This window comes from Carlito syrichta, unplaced genomic scaffold, assembly GCF_000164805.1.
Source record: "Carlito syrichta isolate Samal-C Ts95f unplaced genomic scaffold, Tarsius_syrichta-2.0.1 Scaffold296499, whole genome shotgun sequence".
Taxonomy (NCBI): domain Eukaryota; kingdom Metazoa; phylum Chordata; class Mammalia; order Primates; family Tarsiidae; genus Carlito; species Carlito syrichta.
In genome coordinates, this window is record NW_007240595.1 from 525,001 (window position 1) to 548,089 (window position 23,089).

General features: G+C 42.6%; 1 protein-coding gene across 1 annotated transcript in view; it reads left to right on the top strand.

Annotated features, from left to right (window-relative positions):
• Positions 1-11,247, top strand: part of SCUBE2 (signal peptide, CUB domain and EGF like domain containing 2) — a 98,013-nt gene extending 86,766 nt beyond the window's left edge. Inside the window, exons 22-25 of the mRNA XM_021710650.1 lie at positions 1,172-1,369; positions 2,984-3,136; positions 9,653-9,732; positions 10,430-11,247. Of these exons, the coding sequence (XP_021566325.1) occupies positions 1,172-1,369; positions 2,984-3,136; positions 9,653-9,732; positions 10,430-10,582 (584 nt within the window). The 3' untranslated portion in view covers positions 10,583-11,247. The remainder of the gene's footprint in view (positions 1-1,171; positions 1,370-2,983; positions 3,137-9,652; positions 9,733-10,429) is intronic.
• Positions 11,248-23,089: the final 11,842 nt, after the last annotated feature.

Below are 23,089 nucleotides of genomic sequence, written 5' to 3' on the forward strand. Positions count from 1 at the left end.
CCACTCACCTTGGCCTCCCAAAGGCGCGGGATTACAGGCTGAGCCACCGAGCCCGGCTTTATTATTTTCTACTCGTAATAATAAATCCCAGTTATAACTGGGAGGAAGAAAGTAAACCCTTTAACATCTTCTCTTGCACAGATTTACCTGGCACCATTAAATAATAAGCCCCTTGAGAGCAAAGACTGTGTCTCTCTCATGTCTGGGTTCTCAGAACTTTGGATAACATTTCTAGGATGAGTGGGGATTTGATGAATGGAGACATGACTGGGGTGCTGTGGGGGGGGGGGGGGTGTAGACGCATGCGCAGGTGTGCACAGTCTTTGCCTTAGGTATTGTACACTGATAGCTAATTGGAATTTTCTTCCTCCTTGAAAATAAAATGAAGGCAGGGCTTGGTGGCTCAGCCTGTAATTCCACCACTTAGGGAGGCTGAGGCGAGTAGATTGCCTGAGCCTGCAGGTTTGAGATCAGCCTGGGCAACTTGACAAGACCTTGTCTCTACAATAAATCAAAAATTAGCCAGGTGTGGTAGTGTGTAGTTCCAGCTACTTGGAAGGCTAAGGCAGAAGGATCACTGGAGCCCAGCAGGTCCATGCTGGGGTGGCCATGAGCATGCCACTGCACTCTAGCCTGGGTGATGGAGTAAGACTCCAACTCAAAAAAAGAAAAAAGAAAAGAAAAGAAAATGTAGTCTTAATCAGAGAGAAAAGTGAAAAATATTTCTGTCCAATCTTCATCAAGTGTCTCTAAGAAAGGGCCAAATATTCTCTACTAAGCGCTGAGTTCTGTTTTCCCTATTTTTACAGACCTTTAAGTTCTATGTCATAGGTTCCCCTGGCACTTGGACTTCTTTGTAAACAAAATATTGAAAATCAGCTTTATAATTTTGTTCACAAACATCTTTCTCTGACCTTGAATACCTTCAGGCTAATGAGAAAATGGTGCCTCCGGAGCTCAGAGGGGTGGACTCCTTGTAGGGAGGTAATGGTTTGGCTCTCAAAGGGGGTCCTAGACCTTATAAGACAAACTCATTCCCAGATGGTGTCATTTTCATGTTCCATTCCTCAAAGGGGACGGGAATGCTGTGGTTCTCAGCCAAGTTAGTGGTGGCCCTGACATAGAGACAACAGTATTGTGCCATCATAACTCATGGCATTTTCTTTGCCAGACAGAAGATGTGGAGGTGAGCTGGGAGATTTCACCGGATACATTGAATCCCCAAACTACCCAGGCAATTACCCAGCCAACACCGAGTGTACATGGACCATCAACCCACCCCCCAAGCGCCGCATCTTGATTGTGGTCCCTGAGATCTTCCTGCCCGTAGAGGACGACTGTGGAGACTACCTGGTGATGCGGAAAACCTGTGCGTCTCACTCTCTGCTTCTTTCCCCTTCTCAAGCCAGCTGGGAAGACTGATGACCTTCTAACCAGGCTTTAAATGTGAGGAGCAGGCCTAGAATGCCACCTCCATATTAGAACAGAGCTGGGACATGAGTTTATAGAATTTGCGAGAAACGAAATTTAGACTAAAACCACACACTGAGGCCTCTTGCTAAACCCCACAGATAGTGACCCTACAAGTGAGTCTTAGCCCTCTGTGCTCACTGGGGTGTGTTGAACCTCTTCCACAGGGACACAGAGAGCCAGTGAGGATCATTTAGTGCTGGCCCCAGACATTGCGTTGCCCTGGGTAGCGACTCATGGCTTGGGGACAGACAAAGGCTAAGTCAGAGCTCAGTTAGGAGGGGACCTGTCCTCCAATCCTGACTCATAGCCCAGTGTCCATAAAGGGACACTGCTGTCAACACAGCTTTAGAGGCAGTATAATGAGTGAGCTTGGCACCCAGACTGCCTGGATCATAATCCCAGCTCCACACCTTTGTTCTATGATCTTGAGCATACATTTCTGAATCTTTCTGCACTTTAGTCTTCTCATCTGCTGAAATGGAGATAATAACAGTTGCTACCTCATAGGGTTATTATGAGGACTAAAGGAGCTCATATTTGTAAAGCAATTAGGGTATAATGACTCCTGAAGCCACTACATGTTTGCTCTTCTTATTAGTGGTTTAGTAGTTAAAATACCTGAAGTCAGATTTTGGTTTAAATCTTGACTCTACCACATACTGGCTATGTGACCCTGGGCAAGTACTTACTCTCTCTATAAAAGAGGTAACAGCCGGGCTCAGTGGCTCAGCCTGTAATCCTGCGCCTTTGGGAGGCTGAGGTGAGTGGATTGCCTGAGTCCGCGGGTTTGAGACCCACCTGGGCAACTTGGCGAGACCTCATCTCTACAATAAATCAAAAATTAGCCGGGTGTGGTAGTGCGTGCCTGTAGTTCCAGCTACTTGGAAGGCTGAGGTGGAAGGATCACCAGAGCCCAGCAGGTCGAGGCTGCGGTGGCTGGGAGTAGCCACTGCACTCCAGTCTGGGTGACAGAGTGAGACTCCAACTCAAAAAATAAATAAATAAATAAATAAAATAAAAGAGGTAACAATTACACCAACTTTCTGCAGTTTTCAGAGGACTAAACAAGATAAAACCCATAAAGGGCTCAGCACATTGCCTGGTCTTAGGAAGCATGAGTAAATGGTGGTGAGAATTATTAGACAACAACAGGTCAGCTCTGGAATCTGAAGTCCTCTCCCCAGATCCTCTAGTGAGTGCTCCAGTTCAGGCTGCTGCTGTTTGCCCAGCCATGGGCTTTTCAGGCTTTACCTTCTCAGGGTCCCACAGTCACCAGCTGAATCTACCCTGTTACCAGGACTTTTGATAGTTATGTGGCTCAGCTGGGCCTGAAGAGAGCTCTTGCGCCTGACTGGTTTGAGGGTTTGGATAGATGAGCATTCATTGTCTGCCTGATCAGTGGTGATTCTTTTTTTTAATATAGATTTAAAAAAATTTTAAATGTGGAGTACAATTCAGGGTTAGGTATACAAGTCAGTGATGATTCTTGAACCCCACCTTTCCTTGGTAGCTTCATCCAATTCTGTGACAACATATGAAACCTGCCAGACCTATGAACGCCCCATCGCCTTCACCTCCAGGTCAAAGAAGCTGTGGATTCAGTTTAAGTCTAACGAAGGGAACAGTGCCAGAGGATTCCAGGTTCCATACGTGACGTACGATGGTAAGTGCTGTGAAACTCAGCCTGCAGCACATGGAAGGGCCTTCTCTACTGTGAACAGAACCAAATTCTGAGCCAGCTGGCAGATTGCTGACAAGCACACATGCTCAGAAAGGCAGGCAGGATGGGGGAAAAGGACATCGCTGACTCACAAGTACCAAGTTTTAAACGAGCATTTGGGGACACTGACTATAGGATGAAAAGATGTTTTAGAAAATGTATTAAAAGTGAGCATAGCTTAGTGGGTAAGGACATGGGCACTGGAGTTAGACAGGCTGGACATAATCTATCCTGTGACTTTGTGTGTTACCATTTCTAAGCCTCATGTTCTTAATGTGTAAAATGAGGATAATCATTCAACTTAATATGAGAGTTCAATGAGAGTCCCCGGAGGACTTGGTACAGTGTCGAGCATATATTAATTGCTCACTAAATATTAACTTACTATGATTGTGACTTTTATGATATAGAATTCTGAGGGAGGGAAAAAGACCCAAGTTCTGGTTCTGGCTTTGCCACTGATTCATTATGTGATATTGGCAAGTCAGATGACTTCTGGTTTTATTTTCTTCATGTTAAATGAAAGGGTGACGCATCTGAGCCTTGAGGCCCTACCTATCTCTGAGACTTGGCTGGCAAACATTTACTAGGAACATAAAATGAACTGGACTTTGTCCTGGAGGACCTCACAGTCTTGAGGGAGCAGAGTCATCTGTTCATTTGTGAACTTATTCATTCTTCTAGCCAACAGATATTTAATGACCATCTACCATACCAGGCATCAGGCTAGGTGCTAGAGACAACCAAAAACAGTATGTTTTATTATAGATGCTATAACAGGGCATGTACAACGAGTACTGTGTGAACCTAGAAGAAGAGGCAGCAGATACTTTCCATGGGCTTTTAGAAGGAATAGAACAAAGTCTCAAGAGATTTGGGTCTTCAAAGACCATATAAATTTTGGGGCCATAAATGGGAAGGAAGAACATTTAGAAAGAGCAAATGGCATAGAAGAGCAAATGACTCCATCCCAAAGAATGGAGTACCTGGCATGTGTGGGGACTGATTAATAGTCTTATTTGGCCAGTGGGTGGGGTGCATGAAGCTTAGTTATGGGAGAGGAGACTAGAAGGGGATGCGGTTAGGCTGTGAAGAGCCTTGAGGACCAAGCTTAGGAAGGCAAACTTAATCTTGTAGGGAGCCATTGAAGGTTCTTAGGCAGACAGGTGACAAAATCAGATGTTTGGAAGACAAAGTTCTCCAACTTTCCTAAAAGATCTCACAAAGTTTATTTTTAACATGTGGCAAAATATAGGATTATTATCCTTGTCCTACAGTTGCCTGAAATAATGTCAAACCAAGATAAGGAGTCATAGTAACCAGCTCCTGGGGTGGACACAAATGAGGCATTTGTTTAGGTGCTACAACAGGGCATGTACAAAGCACTATGTAAACCTAGAAGAAGAGGAAGCAGTTAATTTTCCATGAACTTTTAGAAGGAATAGAACAAAGTCTCAAGAGATTTGGGTCTTCAAAGAACATATACGTTTTGGGGCCGTAAATGTGGAGGAATATTTAGGGAGAGGGAATGGGGGTGGAAAGCCTCAGCTACCTGAAAGGAACCAACCAGCAACCTCTGTTATCTGGAATAAGGAAGGAAACAAAGAAAACTTTGAGACTCCAGAATAAATGTCACCAAAGCTCACACATTTTTTTTAATTAAAAAAGAGTTGGAGGAAGTCCTAGCCAGAGTAAATCAGGCAAGAGAAAGAGAGTATCCAAATTGGAAAAGAAGAAATCGAACTATCTTTGCTTGCTGATGATATGATCTTAAGCCTAGAAAATCCTAAAGGACTCCTCCAAAAGACTCCTGGGCTTGATAAATGAATTCAGTAAAGCTTCAGGATACAAAATCAACACATACAAATCAGTAGCACTGCTATATACCAATAGCCATCAAGCTGAGAATCAAGTCAAGAACCCAGTTCCATTTATAATACCTGCCCCCAAAATATAAAATACCTAGGAATATATTTAATCAAGGAGGTGAAAGAGCTCTATAAGGAGAACTACAAAACACTGATGAAAAAAATTATAGAGAACACAAGCAAATGGAAAAAATCCCACGCTCATGGATTAGAAGATTCAACGTTGTTAAAATGACCACATTGCCCAAAGTAATCTACAGATTCAACTCAATCCCTATCAAACTACCAATAGCAGTTTTCACAGAATTAGAAAAAAAATGCTAGAATTCATATAGAACTAAAAAAGAACCAGAATAGCCAAAGCAACGCTAAGCAAAAAAGAACAATGCTGGAGGCATCACCTGACTTCAAATTATACTACAAGGCCATAGCAACCAAAACAGCATAGTACTGATAACTGGTACAAGAACAGACACATGAGCCAATGGAACAGAATAGAGAATTCAGAAATAAACCCAAATACTTATAATCAACTGATCTTCAACAAAGCAAAAACTTACACTAGATAGAAGAACGCTGTTCAACAGATGGTGTGGGGAAAATTGGATAGCTGCATGCAGAAGAATGAAACTTGATCCCGCCGGGCTCAGTAGCTCAGCCTGTAATCCTGCGCCTTTGGGAGGCTGAGGTGAGCGGATTGCCTGAGTTTGCGGGTTCGAGACCCGCCTGGGCAACTTGGTGAGACCTTATCTCTACAATAAATCAAAAATTAGCCAGGCGTGGTAGCGCGCACTTGTAATTCCAGCTACTTGGAAGGCTGAGGCGGAAGGATCGCCAGAGCCCAGCAGGTCGAGGCTGTGGTGGCCGGGAGCGTGCTACTGCACTCCAGTCAGGGCAACAGAGTGAGACTCCCACTCAAAAGAAAAAGAAAAAAGAAACTTGATCCTGTTCTCTTACCATATGTAAAAATAACTCAAGATTGGTTAAATACTTAAATGTCAGGCCTGAAACCATAAAAGTCCTAGAAGAAAACCTAGGGAAAACTCTTCTAGACATTGGCCTAGGCAAATAATTTATGGCTAAGACCCCAAAAGCAAATGCAACAAAACAAAAATAAACAAGTGGGACTTAATTAAACTAAAAAGCTTCTGCACAACAAAAGAAATTATCAACAAAACAACCTACAGATTGGGTGAAGATATTCATAAACTATATGGGAGGACTAATATCCAGAATATAATATCTAGAACTCAAACCATCAATAAAAAAGCAAATAACCCCATTAAAAAGTGGGAAGATGACACGAACAGATACGTCTCCAAAGAAGATATACAATTGGCCAACAAACATATAAAAAAATGCTCAACATCACTACTCATGAGAGAAACACAAATTAAAACAATGAGATATCTCCTTATACCAGTCATAATGGTCATTATTTTAAAAAATCAGAAACAATGGATGACGCAGATGTGATGAAAAGAGACTGCTGTAAATTACTACAACCTCTATGGTATGTAGATTTCTCAAAGAACTAAAAAGAGATCTACCATTTGATCCAGCAATCCCACTACTTGGTATCTACCCAAAGGAACAGAGGTCATTATACAAAAAAAGCACCTACACCCACATGTTTACATCAGCACAATTCACAATTGCAAAGATGTGGAATCAAACTTAATGTCTATCAACTGATCAGAGGATAATGAAAATGTGATATACATACCATGAAATACTATTCAGCCATAAGGAAGAAGGAAACAATGTCTTTTTTGTAGCAATTTGGATGGATTTGGAGACCATTATCTTAAGTGAAGTAACACAGGAACAGAAAACCAAATACCTGTTCTCATTTATAAGTGGGAGCTAAACTAGGGATCTGAAAAGGCATAGAGAATGGTACATAATGGACACTGGAGACTCAGAAGCAGGAGGGTAAAAGGCAGGGGAGGGATGAAAAATCACCTATCAGGTACAATGTACACAGGTGGGGGTGGTGGGAACACTTAAAGCCCAGACTTCTTCAACACTATACAATGAATCTAAGTAACCAAAAACCATTTGTACCCCCTAAAACTATTGAAATTAAATAAAATAAATAAAGTGTGGGGGAAAAAAGAGTTGGAGTTTGAAACAGGGGAAGTTATACATGTAACACTGGCTAGGCCCACGAGAGTATGCCTTGCTGTGTTACAGCAGAAAATAGTTGAAAACTGTTATTTTGGCCATACAGAAGGTTTTCACTGAGAGTCAATTTTTTAAACGTTTCAAACAAGTTTGATATCTGCTTTTTAAGCCCAGAAGAACAGAAATTCCATTTAGACGGCACCTGTGAGGCTGCTACAAACTGGTTCATTGACCTCTGGAGAATGTGATATTGTAGTCGTGGCTAACATTATTGAGCATTACTGACTACCAGGTATGTGCTGAAGTGCCTTTCATGTGGTGCATTCTTCACAATCACTCCATGAAGTAGACACGATTATTTCCTGATTTTACAGATGAGACCGCTCAAGCTTAGAGATTAAGTAGTTAGCCTAAGGCTACAGCATGGCAAAGTTGCAAATCTGGGACTGACCCAGGACTTGGGACTCCAGAGCCTGAATTCTTACTTATAACACTTTACTACATCTCTAAGGAGTTAGAGCAAGTGAGGAGACACAGTAGTCTTAAAAGCAGAGGAATTATTATTTTTATTTTTTTGAGTTGGAGTCTCACTCTGTTGCCCAGACTGGAGTGCAGTGGCCGTTCCTGGCCACCACAGCCTCAACCTGCTGGGCTCCGGCGATCCTTCCGCCTCAGCCTTCCGAGTAACTGGAATTACAGGCGCGTGCCACCACGCCCGGCTAATTTTTTTTATTTATTGTAGCGATGAGGTCTCACCTGCCCAGGCGGATCTCGAACCCGCGGGCTCAGCCTCCCAAAGGTGCAGGATTACAGGCTGAGCCACTGAGCCCGGCTTTTTTTTAAAAGGCAGCAGTCTGTAAGCATTTAGTATGGTGGCAACAGCTGCCCAATTTTCTGTTATACCAGAAAGCAACACAGCAACTGACATTCTTAATGGTACGCTCCATTATCCAAAGAAGCCAGTTCTCTGAGGTAGAGACACTGAAGCAGAGGGATTCAAGATTTTTTAAAATTGTATTATTTCTTATATTTTATATTCACTAAAACAAAAGACTAAGAAAGATACTACACTCATAGAGTCCCAATGATATTGTTAGTGTAGCAAATTAGTTACTGTAAATATTATACTATTAATTTCCATTTACCATCTCTTAACTTAGAGAAACTTTTAAGAGCTCCTCCCACACCATTTCAGTGATATTTCTTATCATTTGTTGGACTTTGTTGCACATGATATGCATACAAAGGGGTATTTTTTTCTGTGGCTGGAATTTGGAAAAAGATTGTGCTCTGCATATGCTTGATTTGAATTATGACTGTAGGAAATAAGTTAGAATGTAAAGGAGGCAGGATTTACATGTGGAGAAGAGTTACAGTGTGCACTGCATTTAATGTATATGTCAGGACAAAAACACATTAATGAGAAAGCGAGCTTCATTTTCTTCCTTCCCCAACCAGCCAAATTCTCCACCCCCCAGACCCATTCAAAGAAGAGAGAAGAGTCTTGCTTGATGGGTAGTAAGCTTGATTGTTTCACATGAAACAAGGATAGAGGGAGAAAGGGTGGAGGAGAGGGAGAAGGAAAGGAAAGCCTAGACGAGCTCACCAGGGAGTAAGTATAGACAGAGAAGAAAAGAGGACCAAGAATTAAGCCCTAAGATCCTCCTCCAGTGAAAGTTCAGAGAGAAGAGGGAAAGTAAAGAAGCCTCAGAGGAAGCAACCAGTAAGGTAGGAGAAAAACCGAAGAACATAACGTCCTAGAAGCTGAATGAAGAACTGGATCAAGGAGGAGGTGTGACCAGTCAGGTCAAATGCTACTGATGTGTCAAGAAGGATGAAGACCAGGAGTTGACCATTGGGATTTAGCAACATGGAGGTCACTGCTGATCTCAACAGGCTGTTTTGGAGGAGTGGTGGGGGCCAAAGCTGACTGGACTGAGTTTAGGCGAGAAAGGAAAACAATCAGAGATGGTGTGTATTGACAATTCTTTCGAGGGTTTTTACTGCAAAGAGGAGGAAAGAAGCAGGACGAAAGCTGAAGGAGAAGTGAGGTCAAGAGAGCGATTTTCTTTTCAAGATTAGAGATATAACGGCATGCTGGTGGGAGAGACCAGCGGTGAGAAAAATTATTATCGTGCAGGAAACAAAGAATATAATTATTGGAGCAATGCCTTTGATTTGGCGAGGGAAGATGTGGCAAATAGAGGGTGGGCCTCAATGGGCTACGCAGAGGGCTCATCTGAGGGTAGAGGGAACAGGGACGATATACGTGGGGCTGGTAGGAGAGTGCAGGTGGTGGTGGTAGTCTGCAAAAGTTCACTTCTGAGTGCTTTCTCTGCATCAGAATGGTGAGTGTTCTGATAGCTGCTACAGAAGGGGCATTTCTCAGAACCATATCAAAAAGTGAAAGAGTTTGGAAATAACTAAACCATAAGAATGCAAAATATGTCCTTTATTCCAACAGAGGACTACCAGGAACTCATTGAAGACATCGTCAGAGATGGCAGGCTCTATGCATCTGAGAACCATCAGGGAATACTTAAGGTGAGTACAGTGCCTCAGGTGGATGCGGCAGTCATCCACGGAGCTCCCCAGCACTACTGAAGAAGGTTCTACTCCTGCTTCAATATTGCCCCCTTTCAGACACCAAGGCAGCCATGGGCCAAGGTCAGTTTTATGCCTGCACCAGACTTACTGTGGTGTTGTATTTTTAAAAAAAAATCAGGATGTTGTCTTTAGCATTGTCAAGTGAAATTGTGTTTTTGTTTTTTAATTTGGAAATTTGTGGAGGGGAGGGGACATTTGCTTATAAATCCAAGCCAGCAGCAAATAATGTTGTTATAGTAATTCCAGATAGTTGAGGATTCTTGGCTCCTTATTTATACTTCAAGCCTAAAGTTCACCAAAGTTTAGATACTTATGAGTAATTAGCAATAAACACATGTCATATAACTAACTCTATAAATATCCCCAAATTCCAGTGCTGCATTCATCTGGTTGGGAAAAATAAAGCAGTTTTTAAAAATATTAAATTTTATTTATAAAAGTAATGGACACATATTGTAGAAAATTAGGAAGAAATAAAAACTGGAAAGAAATAAAAATCAAAGGAAACAATTTTCACAAATTGTTTTTCAGTTAATCAATCTACTACTTAACACTGGGTCATTATAGTTCCATTGGCAAAATGTCAGAATGTTTAAATATTTTGGCCCAGTAACAAAAATTTTGTTCTTTTCAGGATAAGAAACTTATCAAGGCACTGTTTGATGTCCTGGCCCACCCCCAGAACTATTTCAAGTACACAGCCCAGGAGTCCCGAGAGATGTTTCCAAGATCTTTCATCCGATTGCTACGCTCTAAAGTCTCCAGGTTTTTGAGGCCTTACAAATGACTTTGCCCATGTGCCACTCAGTACAAATGTTCTGCTGTGGGCTTGGTGGGACGGAGCTGTCTGCCTTCCGTGTGTCAGCACACAGTTGGATATTGCTGTCTCCAGTATCAGTGACTCATTAGAGGTCAATTTTTTTAATAGATAATACAGATATTTTGGTAAATTGTACTTGGTTTTTCTTCCCAGCATCATGGATGTAGACTGAGAATGGCTTTGAGTAGGACCAGCTTCTCATTGCTGTGGGTAGATGTCTTGGATACGGCAAGGGCTGACTGAGCTGGACTTTAGTCAGCCTAGTGAGACTCCCCTGTCCTTCTTGGGTTTCATTCCTCCTCAAGGAGTCTGTAGTAGAAAGGAGGCCACAGAAGAAGCTGCTTAGTATGAAATTTCAGCTTCTTTTAGCCCGGCCCTCCCTAAGAGAGCCCTCTGCACTTGTGGGCAGGCTCTGACCAGGCAGAACAGGCAAGTGGGAGGGAAGGAGAGTCCGCAGGCACCCTCCATCCACCCTGAGACCTGTGGAGAACTCCTTTTCACCACCGCTGTCTTCAACCTGTGTGATTTAAATTTTATCCCAGGAGCTTGAGTTCTAAGCAGTGATCCTTAAGAAATTCTAAAGGCAGGAAGTATTAGAAATAAAAAGATAAAAACTAAGTATTTCTGGAGACCTAATAATGTGCATTTATTGACAGCCTTCTTAGTTGCCAGCTTCTACCCTGCAGCAGATGCACAGTGCTGATTTTTGCACCTTCAGCTGTGCCCTCAGACACAGCTGGGCACTGCCCTAAGGCATGGAGAGTTCAGGTCAAATGTGATCTCCTCAGTAGATGAGAATCAGCTATCACCATGAAAAGAAGATTTCACCAAGCCTGAGGCAGTACTGCCACAAGGCCTGCTTCCACCAGTGGGCTTCCCACAACAGGGAGTTCGAGATTCAGGTAGCCTGTGGTGAGGCCCAGCCTGGCATGTTAGCCTTTCTCCCCCATTCTCCAAGGTCAGAGACTAACTGTGCTCCAAGGACATGAGCAGCACCACGAAGGGTGGTCTCATTCTCAAATGGTAACACCATTTCCCAAAGCAGCTTCTGAGAGCCACACAATCATCTCCCTTTGGGTCAGCACAACAGAGCCTCACAATCATTTTCTTGAACTTGAATTTTCAATATTATTGAATTTTTAGGCATTTAAATCCCCAAGCAAAAATCTCATTACAGTGAATAAAAAAGGAAACCTATCAAACAAGTTGCCATTTCCCTAATGGATATAATGACTTCATACAACCATAGTGTTTTGCTATTTTAATAATAATTGTACACCATCAATTCTCTACACCAAAGTACTAAAAAAAGTTTAACAAGTATTTTTGAAGAAAACAAAGACTATTTTATTATTGTTGAGTTTGCGTTTCACCTCAGTTTTTAAATTTTTACCTATTAATAACATTGGTTTTTTTTTAAAGCCCTAATCAAACTTTTCTTCTTTATTTGAATGGTTCTTAAATATCAATTTTCAGATTTCTCTACAAAAGTTAAACATCATCATTTTTCTTTAAAAAAAATCATTAAACAAGCACTTAGAATTTGTTATACTGGAACTTGACCTGCATTTCTTAATCTAACTATAAGATGAAAAGCTGAATGTAACATAACCTGAGTTAGTGACCGCACTGATGCGGAGGTGAGGTGAGCTGAGCTGCACCTTTCTGTCCAAGCACATTAGTAACTTGTGCTCATGACTGTGCAATTCTGTCTTACTGATTTCACAAGAAGGCCAAGGATGGGAATACTCTGGGGCTTGAAGGAGGCTGCATAAACCTGGCTGCTGTGATGCATCTTCTAGGAGCAGCTCCACGCACCAGACCGGTGCTCCTGGCACATGTACAAGGCCTCCTGGAGTTTCCTCTCTATACCTATCAACCACCCTAAGAGATGCTGTGGTCCTGTTGGGAGGCCGCCTGTGTGGGACTGCTGTTGCTTCCTGCTAAATCAATAAATATTTATCAAACATCTGCTCTGTGCCAGGCACTGTTCTAGGCCCTAGGGATGCACACTGATAAGACAGATGAGGTTCCAACCCTCATGGGGCTTGCCTGTTAGAAGGAAGAGACAATGAAGGAATCAGTCAACATAAAAAGTATCAGCTAAGCCGGGCTCGGTGGCTCACCCTGTAATCCCGTGCCTTTGGGTGCCTTGGGGGTTGAGGTGAGTAGATTGCCTGAGCCCACGGGTTTGAGACCTGCCTGGGCAACTTGGCGAGACCTCATCTCTACAATAAATCAAAAACTTGCTGGGCGTGGTAGTGCGCACCTGTAGTTCCAGCTACTTGGAAGGCTGAGGCGGAAGGATCGCCGGAGCCCAGCAGGTCAAGGCTACTGTGGCCAGGAGCGGCCACTGTACTCCAGTCTGGGCAACAGAGTGAGACTCCAACTCAGAAAAAAAAAAAAAAAAGTATCAGCTAGTGGTAAGTACCATGTTGAAAATGAAAATAGGTTAATGTAACAGATGACTGTACAACCCCTTTAGGTTTAGGGATTACAGATGACCTTTGTAGGAAAATTACATTTCAACTGAAAACTAAATGGCAGCCCTGGGAAAATTGGGAGGAAGAGCTTTCCAGACAGAAAAACCAAGTGCCAAGGGTCTCAGGCAGTACAAGCATGTGTGTGTATTGCAGTCTAGTGATATGGCAGGTGGTTCCAGATGAGGCTGGAGAACCAGACAGGCACCAGATCACATCAGGCTTTGGAATCTAGAATGAGGGGCTTGGGTTTAGTTCTCAATATGTTGCAAAACTTTTGAATGAGTTTAAGTAGAGGAGTGGGATAATCTGATATACATTTCTAAAAGATAGCTCTGGCTACCGTGTGAATGGATTTTAGGAAGCAGGTATGGAAACAGAGAGCAGGTAGCAGGCTATTGCAATAGACCAAGCAGTCATCTAGGAGGAAGATGAGGGTGTTGTCTGGAATCAGCTGGTAGTAGTGGAGAGGAGAAAAGTACTAATAGAAGGATTCTGAACAGGTTTTTGGGGAGAGTCAACAGAATTTTCTGATGGGGTTTAGATGGAAGGGGTGAGGGAAAGATGGCAGTCAAAGATGACTTCTGGTTGCCTGAGCAACCGGTAGATATAGAAGACTAGAGGAGGAGGAACAGGTTTGAGACAAGTGGCAGTTTTTTAAAAAAGTTTTCAAATTCTTTGATGCACCTTCCATGGACAGTTGGGGTCTATGTCACTTCCATTTGAATCTGGGCTCTGTGATCACTTGACCGATATTGTATTGCAGAAGTAATGCTTTACTCGTTTCCAGGCCCTGGACTCGTAAGTCTTAACACTAGCACTTTCCACTTCTTTTTCTTATGATACTCACACCTGGAACTCAGTCACTTTCAGGAAGCCATAGCAGCCTCTGGAGAGGCCATGCGGAGAGGAACCACAGTCTCTCCACCCACAGGCCAGGCTGAGCTCCCAGGCAACAGCCAGCAAAACATGCCAGCTCTATGAGTGAGCCATCTTGGAAGTGAATTCTCTAACCCAGAGTGCAGCAGCTGCTCCAGCTGATGTTTCATGGAGCAGTCCCCATCGAACCAAAGAAAAATTACAGATTTGTTAGCAAAGTTAATGATTATTATTCAGTTACTCGATTTTGATTTCTTATGACACTGGAAAAGAGGAGAATGTTAAGAGTTCAATTTTAGTCATTCTAGGTTCAAGGTGCTTATTAGATGTCCAAGTGGAGAGTTCAGATAGGCAATTGGTTATATGAAGCCCCAGGAGAGGTCAGGGCTGGAATATAATTTTATTTTATTTTTTTTTGAGTTGGAGTCTCACTCTGTTGCCCAGGCTGGAGTGCAGTGGTACGCTCACGGCCACCCCAGCATCGACCTGCTGGGCTCCAGTTATCCTTCCACTTCAGCCTTCCAAGTAGACAGAACTACAGGCATGCACTACCACACCTGGCTAATTTTTTTATTTATTATAGAGACAGGTCTCGCCAAGTTGCCAGGGCTGGTCTCAAACCCGCGGGCTCAGGCAATCCACTCACCTCGGCCTCCCAAAGTGCTGGAATTACAGGCTGAGCCACCGAGTCCAGCCGTGGAATATAAATTTTATTGTCACAAGAATAAAGACAGGGGACTTTTCCCAGGTTAATTTCACCTGGGAAAAGCATGTAAATAAAAAAGACCAGGGAGTTCTTAATTCTGGGATTTCCGACGTGGGCACAGGAACCAGGACTTTGAGGAGCTGCTTGGGTGAACTCTGAGTGGGAGTGGAATCTGTTCAAGTCCTTCCTTCCAGCTGTAGATATTGTTTAGCCATTTACTGAAGTGCTGCATGTATGGATTTGACAACGTTTCCCTTGAATTTCCAGTGCTAATAAAAGAGTGTTTTGCCTTTTCACACTAACAGATGATTATCTTCACTTTGGAAAATTGCTTCCTCTGAATCATTCTCTGAGCTGTTAAGTGTGTCATCTGTAGGCACTCACTGGATTTAGGTTTGCAGGTGATTTAAAAATGTTATGTAGCAACTTGGAAAAGGCAGTGGCTACACAGCACAAAGTAAGGATTCGCTTGCCCTCCAGCAGATCTTTGCAGGAAGATGCACCAGGGCTGCTGTCTGCTGCAGACCACCCCAGTTGGTGGCCCTCTGTGCTGGGAAACCCAGGGGTCCTATGCCAGGGCCAGTTGCAATCTTCTCAACCCAGAAGAGATGCCTCTTACTAAGACTGCCAGCATCTCTGCTCCCTTTCACATAGCAGGACTGGTTCGGAGAGCCTTGCCTAAGTCTGCACTACTTCTAGCCAGCATTTGGGAGGCAAACGGATGAGGTAGGGTGGATAAAGGAGTTCCTCATGAAGTTGAGGGAGCCTTATTACATATGGCCCTCCTGCTGAGCAAGCCATCAGCTGCCTCCAGTTCCAGATCCTGGGAGTGGCCGGTAGGGGCCCATCCACAGAAATTTAGAGGCCTTGGTGGGGCTTCCTTTCTATGACCATCTTCTACTCCAGGAGCTTTGAGCCCAGCCCAGGGATGTCCTGACTGTACCTCCTTCCTTCAGACAGTCTTGATCAGCCTGCAGGAGACCATCCTCAGAGTCTGTTAACCCAGCAAGGCTGCTCCTGTGATCAATGTCAGAGATAGAGTCACAAAGACATATTTAAAGCCATCTACTGCAAACAATGACAGTAACTCAGTATTGCTTAGTTTTCAGAGTATCTCATAAAGGGAATGCAACTAAAGACCGCAGTTACTAATAATTCTTCATTATGTATTTGTTCATCCATTCATTTATGCAACATATATTTATTGAGGGCCTGCTACTAAGTGCTAGACATTGTAGGAGCTAGGGCTACTGCAGTGAAAAAAATAAAGCCCCTGCCCTCATGGAGTTTAGATTCCAGTGGAGGGAGACAGACAATAAACAAATGAACATATAATGTAAAGTCAAATAGTGATGAATGTTATAAAGAAAATGAAGGCTAAAGAACAGAATGAGGTTGTAGGAAGAAGTTGATATCTTAGATAGGATGAGCTCCTTCCAGGGCACTGGCTCCTCAAATCGAGCCTGGCAGCACTGGCCCTGGCAAGCTCCTTTACTCGCCCTGCAAGAATTTGACATTTCATGTCATGCCAGGCCGACCAACGCTCCAAGTTGTGAACAAGCCATTTTGCAATTCCTAGAACAGGTGCCATCTAGTGGTTGTAAAATGGAGTCAATCTGTGCTTGAATCTCATCCCCACTGCCTCGGACCTTAAATGCCCGTAATTCAAGACCAAATGTTCCCCAAGAGGCAATGGAGACCAGGGCTGTGGTTTGACAATGGATTGACTGCATGTTGTTTGATGCAACCCTCGGAGTGTATCTTGTTATATCTTTTCCTTTACTCTACCTGGCAGAGAAAATCTAATGACCAAGTGAGAAGTCATTGATTTAGGTCATTTCAAACTATCAACAATGCTCTGAAGCTCTCTCAGCATATCAATTCATTCATTGTTTTGGCTGAGGCACCAGGGTAGGCTAGGCATATATTGCCAAGTTGTGTTGGGAAAAAAGTTGAAAGAAGGATGAGGGCCAGGCGTGGTGGCTCTTCCTATAATCCCGGCACTTTGGGAGGCCGAGATGAGAGGATTGCTCGAGCTCATGGGTTCAAGACCAGCCTAGACAACTTGGCGAGACCTCATCTCTACAATAAATCAAAAAATTAGCTGAGTGTGCTGGCATATGCCTGTAGTTCCAGATACTTGGAAGGCTGAGGCAGAAGGATCTCCTGAGCCCAGCAGGTCGAGGCTATGGTGGCTGTGAGCATGCCACTGCACTTTAGCTTGGGCGACAGAGTGAGACTCCAACTCAAAAAAAGGAAAAAGGAAAAGAAAAGAAAAGAAAGAAGAATAAGGGAGAAAATAAATCCCTCCCCAAATTGTAATCTTGTGTAATGTTTCACCACTTACAGTTCCAGGAGCTACCACACTCCTTTGACTCAGATTGTTCTCTGATCTTACATTCTATCCTAGGACTGAGGAATAACTTTGAGCCATAGTTTGGAGTTTTCTGTCTTTTCCTACAAAATGAAAAAGTAGAAATACAATCCTATCTCAAATTTAAACTTTGGTGATGGCTTTGCCTTATTACATGAGTTGAGGTTGAAAAAAGTGAATAGCTACTGAGCAGGAACTGGAACCGATGCCCCAGGGAGGACAAAGCCCAGTGATATGTGACATACCACAAACAAAAAAGAACTTGGAGGTAAAGAGTGTGAGGCTGTGGTGAACCCTGCTAGGCCTGCTGTGTCCAGCTCTCTGCAGCCTTGTGGGTAAACCATCATGTGTGATCACAAATTGGTCATCATAACATGGTACCAGTGTAGCTGCTTGTATATGATATCTGGCCATGGTATAAAACTGTGAACAATGTAGTACACTGGAATCCTGATATTAGTTCTAGGTAACTTGGCTTGAGGAAAGCAGCTTTTAATTTATTGATTGATTGATTGACAGGGTCTCGCTCTATCACCTAGGCTGGTGTATAGTGGTGCGGTCATAGCTCATTGTAACTTCAAACTCCTGGGCTTAAGGTATCCTCCTGCCTCAGCCTCCCAAGTAGCTTAAATTATAGATGTAAGCCACTGTACCTGGCCCTGAAGGCAGCTTTTAGTAGCCACATAAGGTACCTAAACCGGAGTATTGTATAATGCAGATACCAAGTATAAGAGGCTTGGCAAACCTTCACAAAGGTTCCCCAGGAGGAACTGGGGTGACCCAAGCAGCATTACTTGTCCAATGTCCCCTTGCCCATGCTCCCAATGTACTTTTCAGAGGATGCCTTCTCTTCATTTATCACAGTGACAGGCACCTTCTCTGAGATTTATGTTTCATAATGTCCATATTCTCTAAGACTCCCATTATGCCCTCAGCAGTACCTGGATTTGTATTCCATTTCTGCCACTTATGAGTTATGTGACCTTATACAAGTTACAAGTATCTCAGTTTCTTCACATGGTAAATAAAAATAATGATAATACATACCAGATAAAGCTTTTGTGAGAACTAAATGAGTTAGCGCCTGGAAAACTCTTGAAACACTGCCTGGCATGTAGGAAGGGATCAGTAAATGTTTACGACCCCCCCCACCACCACCACCATCATCATCATTGTCATTGTCATCACCAACACCTTCCGTTTCTTGAGACTTGAGAAGTTAAGCCCAAGATACATTCTTTAAAGGGGTTCATACTCTGCTGGATTCTCCCACTTCGTGGAGACAGAAAGTTCTTTAATTGCAGGTTTTTTAGTGGGATGTGTTCTAGCAACAGAACAGTTAGAGCTTGAAGCAGGAATGAAAAGTCACAATACCTGATTTAGATTCTCACACAAGACCTTCTGAAAACCCCTGTCCTCCTGACCTGGAAAGGTAAAATGAGCTCCTCCATTCCCTAAGATGACTTCTCTCAGGTCAGGAATGGCATACACATGTGCACACACACAGAAGTCTGTCAATCCTTCATCTTATTTCCAAGCCTCAGCCCCTGATGTGTGAGGGTGGAAATACATCTTGCTGAGACCAGAATCACACATTTTGCAGAACTGCCTATTTCAATTTGCTGTTTCCAGCATGATGAAGTCAAACTTGTGACTCCAGGAAGACAGTATTCAGAGATGTAGGCAAGTAGAGTCAATGAAGACATTTTTGTAGCAGGCTGTAATTTTCATGTTTCCCTGTGATCAGTGGACAAAGCCCCTTTTTTAGACATAAGAACATAAGCCTGATCAAGGTGAGTCTGACCACTGTGTTGCATGGGCCCAGAAGAGTATAGAATTCAAAGTGAAAAGTGCTGATAGAGTATAGACAGCATGAAAAGGGGGAATTTCATTGTTTTAAAAATCATGAATGGAAGGGAAAAAGTCAGTAATTATGCTGGGAGAAATCAGGCAATACCTTGATGATCAAAATTAGCAACTCCAATAAAGGACAGAGGGATATCATATGCCTCCAGACATGATATCCTCAGAAAAACATAACATTACCTGTACTGTACTCAGGTCAAGAACATAACTTCAGTCTAAACAGGAGGAAAATTCAGACAAACAACAAATGAAGCATTTTCTATTTTAAAAAGGAAGGAGAATTGAAAAACAACTTGCACATCTTCAAAACTTTTGTGTTTCAAAACTCTTATGCTTTAAAGGATACCATCAAGAAAATGAAAAGGCAACCCACAGAATGGGAGAAAACTTTTGCAAATCATATATCTGATAAGAGACTTAAAGCTAGAATATATAGAGAATTCTTACAAGTCAATAAAAAAGACAAATAATTAAATAGACATTTTTTCAAAGACAATAAACAAATGGCTAATAAGCATCCGAAAAGATGTTCAACATCACTCGCTATCAGAGCAATGCAAATCAAAACCACAATGAGATACCATTTTGTCCCCACTAGAATGACTATAATTAAAAAGACAGATAATGACAAGTGTTGATGAGGAGGTGGAGAAATTGTAACCCCCATACACTGCTGGTGGAGATGGTGAACAGCGAAGCTACTTTGGAGAGTGGTCTATTAATTCCTCAAAAGTCACATGGGTTACCATGTGACTCAGCAATTCTCCAAGAGAAATGAAAACATGTGCACAAAAAAATTTCTACATGACATTTCACAGCAACGTTAGCATAATAGCTAAAAGGTAGAAACAACTAACATGTCTATTAACTGATGAACAGCGAAACAAAGTATGGTATATCCATCAATGGGAATATTATTTGGTCACAATGAAGTAGTAATACATGCTACAATATGGATAAATTTTGAAAACATTATGAAAGAAGCCTGTCACAAAGGACCATACATTTTATGATTCCAGTTATATGAAATGCCTAGAATGGGCAAATTCATGGATTATAAATTGTCTTAGGCTGGAGAATTTGGGAAGAAATTGGAGTAACTAATGGGTATGGAGTTTCTTTTGGGATAATGAAAATGTTCTAACATTGATTATGATGATGGTTGCACATCTCTGTGAATATACAAACTATTGAATTGTACACATTGAGTGAATTGAAGGCATGTAAATTATATTGTAATAAAACAGCTACTAAAAGAGGGGGACAGATTGTATTCTTCAAAATTGTCAGTGTCATAAAGGACAAAGAAAGCTGTGGAAATGTTCCAGATCAAAGGAAGCTAAAGAGAAATGACAACCAAATACAATACCTGACCCTAATCTGGATTCTGTACAAGAGGAATATGTTATAAAGAACATTATTGGGTCAACTGACATAACTGGATCATGGATAGTAGCTTAGATTGAAGTATTGTATCAACGTAAATTTATGAAGTTTATATATGTTCTGAGGTTATGTAAGAGAAAAATGTACCATGATTTATTAGTGATAAAGGATAATGTATGCAACCTATACTCAAATGATTAAGAAAAGAATTGTGTGACTGTGTATGTGTGGCAGGGAAGCAAATGATACAACAAATGAAATAAAATGTTAATAGCAGGTAATCTGGGTAAAGGATATACAGATATCCTTTCTACTATTTTTATGTTTGCAACTTTTTGTAAGTTTGAGTTTTTTTTCTAAATTAAAAGTTTTAAATGATCATAAATGACTTTTCTCTCTGGGCAGTGTGGAGTTGTATAAAAACAGGTTAGAGTAAATGCTCTGAGTGTGGGTGTGTATATATGTTTGCATGCCTGGGAGTCTACACATTTCCACGGAGCATGTTATCCCTCTGCTGCCATCGGGCACCAGGCCCTGTGGCTTATCCAGCAAGGGCCACTGATGGCTCACTATCACACCCAGGCAGCATGCTTAGGTAATCTGAGGGAAGGAGGTGGATCTCTTGGTGTCTCTGGGGTTGACAGTGGCAACTTAACTACATGAGCTGCCCTGTAGGCATCCTCCTCTCATATAAAGAAACATGGAGCGTCAGGTCAGGCCTACATCACCATATTCTGAGAGGCTTGCTATCTTCAGAGTTCTCATTTCTATACCGAAGAGTTCTCCATTGGCTTCAGGAGGCCACTCTTTTTCCAGGTTCTCTACCTATGTTGAAGAGAGGGAGGAAAGAGAAAGAGGACTCATATTTATTGAGGGCCCTCTTTGTGTCAGGCACTAAGCTTTGTAGACTATCTTATTTAAACAGCACAGAATCCTGCAAGGTGGGTAAACTGAGACTCAAAGTACCTCACTAACTTGGCCAAGGAAGCAGAGCAAGCAAGGGGCAGAGCTGGATTGTTTTTTTGTTTTTGTTTTTTGAGTTGGATTCTCACTCTGTCGCCCAGACTGGAGTGTAGTGGCCTCTCCTGGCCACTGCAGTCTCAACCTGCTGGGCTCCGGCGATCCTTCCGCCTCAGCCTTCCAAGTAGCCGGAATTACAGGCATGCGCTACCACGCCCGGCTGATTCAGAGCTGGATTAAAAGCCAAGCCTAGACTCCCCCATTGCCAACTTCCACCAGGCACTCTTGCTTGAGATATTGAGACTTTTTCCCCTGCATTCTCTCCTCTTTTGCTGTCTGATTTGAGGTCAAATCCTCTCCTCATCCCAGTAAATGAAACCAAATAATTGCTAATAGGAATTGATCCAAAAGACCCAGGCCAACTTTGGAAAATACTAGCAGGGCTGCATTCAGCCCTGTTTTCTGAAGCCATAGTGATGTTGGGAATCAACTCTGAAGGAAATGGAGAGAAATATTTATCTTTTCTTTAAATGGCCAAAGTGAACACAGTCTTCAAAGTTAGGTGCCAAATCACGGGCCCTGGGTAGCCAGAGGTCCTGGCACACATCTGGCACATGGACAACTGTTTGAAGGAAATTCCTGCCAAAGGGAGTCAGGGTTGTGGTGGGGACACCTTAGGAGGCAGTGGGCTCTGAAGCTATAAGGATGGGGATGGTGAGCAAAGAGGAGTGCCAGGCATGGCTGTTCTAACTTTCAGGTATGGCCCAGGGCAATATTGTAGGTGGGAAGGGAAAGGGGATAAATATTGCTTGGCAGTCTTCCCTTTATCCTCTGCTCTTCTCCTCTACTTTTCTGGCCTCCAAGCATTCATCTGGTATTCCATTCTCAAAGGCCTCCCTGTTCGCTCAATACCAAAAGGAGGGTTGCTGGAAGAATATATTGGAGCTGCATACAGCCATCACACAGGAAGAGTTCGCCCATGGGAGTGTCAGCTCAGAGGAAAGCAGAACTGAAACACAGTGATGATGTCATTTGAGCCCTTGGATTCAGCCATGCCAGAAGCCCCTGCACTTTTAAATTAAGGGGACCAAAAATTTGCATTTTGCATGAGAAATTTTCAATTGGGTTTCTATCACTTAGAAGAAGAACATGAATAGAATTCTAACTGAAATAGGATTAGACTGTCTAGTATGATTTTCAAGTACAGATCATTCCTAGCAGCCAAGGTAGGATGCAGAGAACTTTACAACAGAGCCGTTTGACATGGAAAACCCAAAATCTGTAGACAGTGAAGAGAGAAAGAAAGCAGGCCAGTTCCTGCCTCCAGAGGCTTCCACTCTACGGAGTAGTTAAGATGCTCAGATCTGGGTCTTTTCTGCAATGTAGGGAGACTTGGAGGAAATCTAAGCCAGTTCCAGTCTGAGGATCCTGCAACCTACAGGTTTTCCTGAGGCTGTTTCAGGTAATGGTAGTTACCTTCTGCTGAGCCTGTGCTACATGGTAGACAACGCACTGTGTATTATTTCATTGAATTCTCATAGTAACCATAGAAATGGAGATGCTGGTACCATTTGCTAGATGAGGAACTGAAAGTTCACAGTGGCAAAGTAACTTACTAGTCACATAGCTAGTAAGCTAGTAAGCGGTAGAGCAGGGATTCAAACCTAGTGCATTAGACTCCAAATCTTGTGCTTTTAACAGCTATATTATATTTATTTTACTTCCTCCAAGATGGGTCAATGAGGAAAGGGAGGTTAGCTATATGGAGAATTAATAATAATCTTTTTCTGTCAATGTAGTCATAGTGAGTTTGCATTACAATC